Source organism: Erigeron canadensis, chromosome 4, assembly GCF_010389155.1.
Source record: "Erigeron canadensis isolate Cc75 chromosome 4, C_canadensis_v1, whole genome shotgun sequence".
In the NCBI taxonomy this organism is placed as follows: Eukaryota; Viridiplantae; Streptophyta; class Magnoliopsida; order Asterales; family Asteraceae; genus Erigeron; species Erigeron canadensis.
In genome coordinates, this window is record NC_057764.1 from 5331458 (window position 1) to 5341745 (window position 10288).

At 28.3% G+C, this 10288-nt stretch overlaps 1 protein-coding gene across 1 annotated transcript; it reads right to left on the bottom strand.

Annotated features, from left to right (window-relative positions):
* Nucleotides 1-1811: 1811 nt before the first annotated feature.
* LOC122597847 (gibberellin-regulated protein 1-like) lies at nt 1812-2624 on the bottom strand. The gene is made up of 3 exons (XM_043770419.1): nt 2476-2624; nt 2215-2248; nt 1812-2117 (listed from the first exon to the last, which is right to left on the bottom strand). The coding sequence occupies exons 1-3, from the start codon at nt 2560-2562 to the stop codon at nt 1936-1938; spliced, it is 303 nt and encodes a 100-aa protein (XP_043626354.1). The 5' UTR covers nt 2563-2624; the 3' UTR covers nt 1812-1935.
* Between the last annotated feature and the right edge of the window lie 7664 nt (nt 2625-10288).

Below are 10288 nucleotides of genomic sequence, written 5' to 3' on the forward strand. Positions count from 1 at the left end.
TGGACTACACTTTACTTTACTTTCTTTATATTCTGTTTATTTTACTTACTGTTTCATTAATTTGATTAATCTTAAGCTGAACATGAACAAATACTTTAACATAACTTCAATTCCGTATTAAAAGTATTTCCAAGCTAATTAAGTTAAAAGTTGTATTCACCCCCCCCCCCCTCTACAACTCTTGAAGACATCTTAAACCATCCTGTTATCTTCTTGGAGACCTATCACAGATTCTTTTCCTTTTATTTAACGAGCATGGTACCCGCGCAATGCGGCGGCGGTAACGGCGACGACGGTATAGTGGGGTTGGTGACGCGTGGTGATGACATCGACAATTGTGTCGAGTGGTGTAAGTTGATATTAAGATAATAGAACCATTTTATAAGATAAGGACTTAGAATGTAAATTAGCAAGATAAGGGTTTAGGATGTAAATTAATTCATTAAGGGCAAATTTGGTAATTTATAAAAACCCTTCCATGGTGTGGTGTTTATTAAGGACATTTTGGTAATTTCGCATGTAACATTTTGGTAACACTTTTCATTTTGAAGGGGGTGTATAATCTTTAATAAGGAGTATAGATATGTATATATTAACTACTCATTTGGTTAATTAATATTTAACATAAGTACATATAAGATTTGGGCTGAAACTTTGGGTTCGGTCAAATATTTAGTGGATTTAAATAAATAAACTAGTTAATTCATCGTTTGAGTCTATCAAATATTTGTCAAGCCATGTCCAATTAGTTCAAGTCTAGTCATGCTTTAATTCTTGATACAAGCTACTATAACATATATATATATATATAAAATATATGTTACTATATATAACGTGTCTAGGTTTATGTGTGTGACCCCGAAGACTCACATGATTTTAGTCATATAGTTATGTGTTGTACTTTGCATATAAAAACGGTTTTTGGGCGTATTGACTGTTACTGAGAGGAGAACTTTAAAGTTAAGCCTGTTTGGGTGGCAGTGCTGCCATATGGGTGACATCATTGGTCTTACATAACATAACGCATTTTGGGTGTATTGACTATTAATGAGAGGAGAACTCAATAGTTAAACGTGTTCAGGTGGCAGTGCTGCCAAATGGGTGACCGACCTTCTGGGAAGTTTGTCTAAGCAACCAAAAAAACAAAGTCATGGGCCTACAAGAAAAAAAGACAATATTGTGTTGTAGTAAAACGGGATGTTATAAGTGGTATCAGGGTAACCTTTAGGATTGTTAGTTGTGTATGGCACATTGGTATGACTCAACGAGGACGTTGAGTTATGTTAAGGGGGTGAGAAAGCATCATCGCCATCATTGGTCTTACATAACATAACGCGTTTTAGAAGTATTAGTTGTGGATAAAAGAAGAACTCGACAAATAAGCGTGCTCGGCTGGTACCAACTATTTAGCTTCACGGGTACCTAAAATAGATCCAGAATTTCAAATGGGACTAAAGGACGAACTGGCCGAAACCTAACCTACAAACAAAGTCCAACAAACTAGAAAAGAAATAAAATAAAAGTGCAAATAACTCATCAAATACATTATATTTCTTGTTTCAAATTTCGATTTGACTGGTCTTGTCCCTGAAACAGAACCCCTATAGGTCGTAGCCCAAGTTATGTTCATTTTTCCGAAGCCCCCGTTTAGTCTTACAATGTTGGGCCTCAAATATAAAATAATATCGCTCACAATATTAGTGACTTAACTGCAAGAAGCTCATAAAATGAAAATATATATATATTAAAATCATAAAATAATTATACGAGGATGATACGGAAAGTATTTCAGAAAACAATTAGACATGATAAACATGAAATAATTTAAGCTCTTATTATGTGGATGATTCTGAAAGAAGTTCAGAATTAAACAAATTAAATACATGGAACAAATTAAGCTCTTAATAATAATCGTGGAAACTTAAAATAAAAGTTTTAAGGGCATTTCTTCTTGTTGCCTCGAGTGGTCATCTCAGCGTAGCAAGCGCAAGACTCGTAGTTGCCAGAAGTGCCTGGAGGCACACAGTTGCACCTTCCACAACATGTTCCGCACGCCCTCTTGCATAGGTTAGGTCTCTTTGATAGCTTGCACCTAATTGAACACGCCTCTCCGCAATCTACATTTTCAAAAAAATGCATTTTTTAAGCTAGCATACAATATACAAATAGAGAACAATTACTTATTGAAGTATATACTGTCCTTCTATTCAATACCTATCTTGACGGGTGTGTTTTTGTCAGCGTCATTCTGCGACAAAAGTTCACAAAATGTCATTAACAACAAAAAGCTAGAAAGGAATTAATTGTTGGAAACACAAATACTATTGATAAAGTACATGGTATACTTTTGATCAGCTAAAATAAAGAGTATATATGTATAGTTCTTTAGTAAGAAAGATGCTAGTAGTTACTTTAAAGCATGCATAATATGCAATGAACAAAAGAGAGAGAAAAATAAGGTAAAGATTAATTTACAAGTTCAATAGGATAAGAGGCTTGGACAAGTTGGAGGAGAAGTAGAGAAAGAAGAAGTGAAGCAACAAAGGCTTTGGAGATGCCCATTTTTTGTATTTGGAATGATATTTAGTACAAAATGAAGATGGGAGAAAGATTGGAAAGTAGAGTTTGTTGAGTATATGAATGAAGCATGCTATCAACTTCTATTTATAGATGCTAGCTAGCTAAAGAGACAATGCCGAATTGTCGCATTAATACAACTCATTACATTTTTTAAATGAGTTTATCTGTGCTAATTTGGTATTATCCTCGACATCATTCAAAAGGCTAAATCAATTTTGATTTTAATTTAAAATAATGTAATATAATTAAACTAAATTATTTTCTCGCATAATACATGAAATAAGCTTGTTGTATTTTCATAATAACATAACTAATAGTTACAATAAAAATGTCAAAATACAATTGTTATTTGATAGTGCAAGACTCGGGTTCGAGTCTTGGTAAAATGTCAGAGTTTTATCCCAATTAAATGTTGTATCTTTAGACAGTTTAATTAAAGGGTTTTTTCTCCTACAAGATATTCAGGGTGAGGAGATTATCCAGAGTGGACCAGATTAAAACAATATAAGCTAGATTCTCTATTGTGATCAATTGATTCACATATTTCTGAAGAAAAAAAAAATTGAAAATGTTTTAATTGAATATGTTTTGAAGATATGTTTCTTATATCTTTGTGTAATTATGATTTATAATTAAAGTATATTCACTTAGTGTAATACTTTTCATACGTCCAAAGTTAATATGTTTTAATTTGTTTTTTCTTCTTTTCTCTTTTTTCCAATTTTAATGGTCAAATTTGTGTTTGTTTTATATAATATTTGATTAAAATTATATCAACGCATATACATTTAAAGCTTCATCCATCATATATATTACATTAGTATAACACAAACAAAACGGTCAAATTAAAAAAACATCCAAAATCTTAAATATTATATTTATAATTTGAAGGGCGGGGGTGATCTAATTCTTAGAAAACATATAAATTTATACAATACAAATTCAAGTATTAATTTACTAACTATATACTACAACATACTACAACATGTACCTATTCAATAAAGAAATATGACATTTGTAGACAAAGTCATTAATATTATTTCAATTATACAAAAATAATGTTCATAACAAAAGACAGACACACTTATAGAAGTATATAATTATATATATATATATATATATAGAGAAAGAGAGGGGATGAGAATATATGGATATCATGTACTTTTTTAAAAAAGGTGTAGATCATTTACTCGCAATAGTAGATCTAACTTACGTTATTTTAACTGAATTCACATTAGGTATAAAATCTCTCATATACTAATTATGATATTTATATTGTTTCTACATTTTTTGTTTTGGGCTTATTATGATATCTTCAATATTAGTTTTCGAAGACACTTAAATAGCACAGATTTGCTCCATGTAAAGCTTGCCTTAGTTTTGTGTACCACACTTGATTTTCACATACTTCCGTTGTACTCCTTTCTCATTTCTCTTTTATATAATTTTAGTATTTTGATATCACGTGATAAATGATTATAGATAATTTTATAAGTTGTTATTTTACTATTGTTGTTATATTATGATTTGTTTAACATCGTTCATCCGCATCGCTTGTGTAATTAGCGTCATCTTTATGGTTATTTGGATACGACTTTTTATAAAAAAAAGTAGATATATTATACATTGTTATTGAATTGTGGTTGTCATATTGCGATTCGTGCTAAATAATAAGAGGTATTTATATGTGCATATTCATGATCAGATTAATTGATGATAAGCAAGTTTATACTTTGTCAAACAACTGTCAAAATAATATTATCACGATATATATATTTCAATGCAACAACAAATATCTATCTTTGGTTATAAAGTGTATTCTATACAAATATTATATACTTTGTTGTTAACAAATAGTAAACATGAGAAATCGCATCAAAACACATGTTATTTTTCCTCTTCGGTTGTCGGCTTTATTTGAGCCGTTCAAACGAATTGTGAAATCGGTTAATTTAGATGACTGAATAATTGTTTATAAACTTTTTCAACATATGTAATTGTCCAGCTGTGGTTTTTGGTTATAAGATTCGATCAATTCAAAATTACATACATTTATCTTATTTAAGGATTCACCAAATCCTTTATTTTCATATAGTCCATGTTCTACATTAATTCCACCTTGCGCTATTTAATTTCCGTAATATTTTGAGCCCTAGCTCGGGATGTTACAAATTTGCTACATTAAAATTTATAATTAAAAAAAATTCAAAGAGGTGGTTTTTAAGTATGTAAGCCCTTAAGACTGTCATTATTATTTTTTAACTATAAGCAAAACTCAGACAAGTTCTATACATGATTATACAACTTTTTATTTAATAATTTTCCTATGATTATATTTTAAGTAATATTTATTATTGTTTGGATACATATAATGCTTAAGATTTAAAAGTTTATTACATACAATGTACATGATTGAAGTTTAATATACACTATGACAATTCGTGTTAAGTTGTTAAATTATAAGATACTAATCCCTTTAAAATATAGAGAAAAGTGAAAACTATAAATAAAATACGAAGTTTTTTACATAACTCGGTCATAGGATATCTTTATAATAAATAAAAAATAATTGTCTTTCAAAACTATTTTTAGAAAAAATATGATGTGGCAAGTCTACAATTTTACTTAAAAGTTTTTATTTTAATTATGATGTCATAAATATTTTACAATATTTTTAATTAAAAATAGCTCACTAAATGCTTATTTAAAGTTCTTAATCTTTTATTACAAATAAAGAAATTTATTTTATATTGTATACCCATTTCTGTTTTGTTAATGCAATGGGTACTTTAATTTACAAATTATCGTGTTATTCAATTCACTATCTCCAAATCGATTTAGAATATATATTAATAGAAAAATTACATGCATATTTTTTAGTTTTATAATTTTAATGAAAACGTCCGGGTTGAACTCGGGTAAATTCGCTAGTATACACATGGTAACACATTTTACATTCTTTACATTTATATTTCATTTTTTTTCTTAAATTTTTTTGATAAAAAAATTTAAAATTTTGAACTTATAAGGTTTTATTTAATTATATTTATTAAATAATTTATTTTATTTAAAAAGGTCATTTTATAATGATCTATCCAATTGAATAAAGAGTAAAATAATAGTTATTGTTTGAAAATATATAGAATAATGATCATAATATCATTCATTATTGAAAACTATGTTTATTATTAATAGTCTATCCAATATAAGTTATCTCCGTATTGTCATAATAGATTAATGATGATGCAAACTTTGATTTTAATAAAAAAGAATCTTGCGTATTGTCATAATTAAAGAATAATAATTTAATAGTAATATTAGAATTAAGATTTTGTTATGTATATAGATCTTAGATTATTTAAACAATAAGGACTAATGTTGTGCTTTCTTAATAATAAATTTAGTAATGATATAATTATTTTGATCTATGAGTTATAATTAAAAGTTATATCTTCATAAAAAAACTTAGGACTTTGTTATATATATATTGATAGATTAAAATGTATATGAATTTTACCATTTTATAATAAAAGTGGTTATATTTTTTAGTTAAAACTAATATGTAATTTGATGCATAAAATATTGTCTTTTATGGTTTACATTTCTAGTAATACCACTTTTATGCCTAATTGTCTATAACAATACGTTTATTCTTTGCAAGGACATTTATCTTTGCTTTGGCAAGGACCATCATAAAAAATTACGTAAAGTTTACGAATATTGTTACACACGGGACCAATTATCATTCCCCATCGATGATATTCGAATTAAATAAATTCAGGGTAGTAAAATGTAATTTGTAATTATATAAATTTATATCATTGAGAAGAGAAAACTCAGAAAGGATTTATTATCATCTTTCAGTGTCCATATTTAATTAGCATAAAAGTGGATGTTGAAACTCAAATTCTAATCCCATGTTCGTTTAATGTTGGTTGTTAGATAGGCTAGGAAATGCACGATAATGAGTCAGTTATCTATCCGAACTTCCATCAATCATTTTCACAACCAACAGTTAAAAAAAACGAAAACACTTAATATTATTATCAAAGGATTATATAACCATATATATTTCAAACTCCAAGTCACATGTACGATCGACTTAAAGAACTAGGTAGAAATAACCGGGTTATACCAAGAAAAAAAAAAAAATTCTCAAAAGTGTATCAATATTATTTTGTTGATGTGATTAATTAATACAAGCTCAAGAGAAACAAGATACTCCCTCCGTCTCATTTTAATGGTTTAAATTTGACTTGTCAAGTCTTCTACTTTCAACTTTGACCGTAAATATTTTTGTTTATATCTTATAACATTTGCTATAATTTATATGAATAGATTGAGTTTTAAATATATTTTTTATTGATATAACCCAATCAGAAGTTAATTTGGCCCAATATTAGGCCCTTCTAGAAGATTTTTTCCAGTATTGATCGAAATTTGTAAAGTATGCTACTATATACGATCGAGTAGTTAGTTACACCTTAGATATTCTACCAACCACACTTAAAATACCCAAACAAGTGTTGAATGATTATTACTAATGATAAACAATATGTCAAGTGGGCATTTGACAACCTTCACCAGAAAGTTGATGGACTTCGGTGGAAGTTATATTTTTCTATCATTTAATTAATATTTAAAATAGAAACTCAATTGACTTATGTGAGACTATGCATAATGCAATTCAAAGTGAAGTTTGCTTCCATATATAAAAGTATATTTTCTTTTTATTTATCCAAAACAATAAACATTGCATGAGCTTGCTGTATTATCGCTCTATGATTATTTCACTGGATATGGGACGGAAAGTGAACAATTTAATTTAATTGAATTCAAATTCAATCAATATGCAAAACTTATATATGAAGTAACCCAGCGAACCATGTTATCTCTAACAGTTTTAATTCATAAGATTAACCTTTTAATTTTACGAAAGTAAGTACCCGCGCATTGCGGCGGTGAGATAATAGGGATGATAGCTAGGTCATAGAGTGTGATCATAGGAGTTGATATGTTATAGAGTATGATAGTCAAATGTCTTAACCGTACGGGCTCCGCCCTCGGATTTAAAAATTCGTCCAAAGTATATCGAATGACATCTCTAATGAAAGAGCATGAAATTTTAAGAACACTCATATAATTTTTATAATTTATCGATATACGGTTTTTGAGATAAAATATTTAAATGAATCGGAGGAGTAAATGATTTATGGAAGAGAGAAGAAAAAAATGATTGGTTGAGATTTGAGGAGAGAGAAAGGGTATTATAGTTATTTTAGGTAAATATATAATAGATAAAAGTGCATTTTGAAGAAAAACTTAAAATCAATATTGAAAATTTAAGTTCAATGTTGAAAATTTAGAGGAAATCTGCTTTATAATATAGTATAAATTTATAATATATATATATATATATATTAAGTAGAAGGTACCATAATATAGTTGTTAAATAAACAAGAGCAAGTACTAAGGCGGTGAAATGATGGGATGATAGGTCATAAAGTGTGATAGGTCATAGGAAGTGATAAGTCATAGAGTGTGATAGCCAAATGCTTTAGCCGTACGGATCCGTCTTTAGATTTAAAAATTCGTTGAAAGTATATCAAATGACATATCTAATGAAAGAACATGAAATTTTAAGAACACCTATATAATTTTTATGATTTATCGATGTATGATTTTTGAAATAAAGATTTTGAATGAATTGGAGGAATAAATGATTTATGGAGGAGAGAGAAAAAAATGATTGGTTGAGATTTGAGGAGAGAAAAATGATAATATAGTTATTTTAGGTAAATATAGAATCGATATGAGACATTTTAAAAGAATACCTAAAATCAATATTAAAAATTTAAGTTTAATGTTGAAAATGTATAATTTTTTGCTTTATAATAGAAGTATAGAATAGATACAGATAAAAGGTTGTATGAATTAATATGTTAAAAGGATATATGATGTGAAAGGGACCAATTGATTAATTTGGATGTACATTTGAATATGAGAAACAGGAAAAGAAATGAAAAAGGACAAACAGTATGATGGGAAGGTATCTATCAAAAATGCGAAAGAGGGTGCATTGCTAGAATAAGTTAGACATAAACTAATGGAGTAATGACATTTTTTTAATTATGATATAATAAATTTAGATAAATTTTATTGTATAATATACAATTACGTGAAAGGTCATGCGCATGACGAAATGATAGTTTTGTGAATATCGGACCCAATGTTTTAAAAATCGGTATTTTAATCAAACGGGTTGTGTGGAAAATTTTTCCGGTATTATCGGTATTGCTAAGAATACCAGCCGGTACGATTATATTAATTTGATTTATTATTTATACAAAAATCCTACAAAATGTATTACAGTTTAACAAAAGTAGTCAAAATACAATTATAATCCACTAAAAAATAATACCAAATACGTATTCTATAACAAAATATAAGTTTGAAGTTCACGAATAACAAAAAATAACATTAAATTATCATAAAAATAACTTAAAATATTTTTTTTAAATAAAATAATGAAAATACCGGAAATACAGAAACACTAAAACCAAAAATACCGGCCGGTATTGAATAGTGAATTTACCGAAAAAATATCATGCTTAAAATACCGGAGTATTCTCCGGTTCCAGTAATACCTACCGATATATACCGTTATATAAAATATTTATCAAATTCTCAAACTAATTACACGTCTTATTTATATATCATATATGGAAAAATAAGGTGGAACGAGCATGGTACCCGCGCAATGCGATGACAGTAGTGGGGAAGACAGTCTACTTTATTAGGGATTTTAGGTAGTTTCGTAAAGAAAAAAAACAAAAAAGTCAAAAGGCAAATAAGGTTTTCAAAAACAGAAATATTTAATAGGGAGATTTGATTTATTAGGGAACAGAGATTAATCTTATTAGTGTTCATAATTAATTATTTCAAATTACAAGATTCGATCTAAGTTATTTATTTTTTATATTTTGTTGATCTAAACTGTTATATTTATTTTCTTAATCTCATATATTTTCCTTTCAATCTTTCAATTTTTCTTTCATTTACTTGCACATCATCTGTTTCAAAAAAACATCACGCACACAAAAAAATGCAGATATTATAACAAACTATTTTCGTCATCGCAACGTGGTTAACCTCTTGTTTTTACCTAAACAGCTTGGTCATTAGTCAAGAATTCAACTAGGTTTTACACTTTTTACTAAGGGTTCAATCCTCATTAATCTCTTTTGTAATGTCTCTGAGGTTTTCTTTGAATACCTACTCAGCGAGGATATAACGTGAGCCGATTAAAACAACTGATCGACTATTTTGGTCTAACTGGGCCCACATTTTTGGATTGGGGTCGCTATTCAACACTTGTTTAAAAAGAAAATCTTTGTCATTAAATAATAAGTTCCTCATAATTGGGTGGCTTAAGATGAGACCCTTTTTAATCAAAAACTAATCAAAAGTTGAAAGGTGGCAAGGGAAGTTATGAAAACGAGTACAGGTGCATGGTTCTGTTTTTTTCGAAGTGGAAAACAGCTGTTAATCTCTTAGGGTCACTTGCAACAATTATGTCTGCCCAATTTTAGTTTGACCTCTAAATTATTGTACGTACTTCGACCAATTTTAGTTTATCAAGCAAAGTTGTTAGTAGTGATAAAACTCATACTTGTAGTTAAAAGGACCCAAGTTCAAGTCTCACTCT

Coding starts and splice junctions, on each gene's coding strand:
- LOC122597847 (XM_043770419.1), bottom strand. CDS start 2,562: ATGGGCATCTCCAAAGCCTTTGTTGCTTCACTTCTTCTTTCTCTACTT. Junction 2,249..2,475: donor CCTCTTATCCTATTGAACTT/GTAAATTAATCT, acceptor CTTTTGTCGCAG/AATGACGCTGACAAAAACAC. Junction 2,118..2,214: donor AAACACACCCGTCAAGATAG/GTATTGAATAGA, acceptor TTGAAAATGTAG/ATTGCGGAGAGGCGTGTTCA.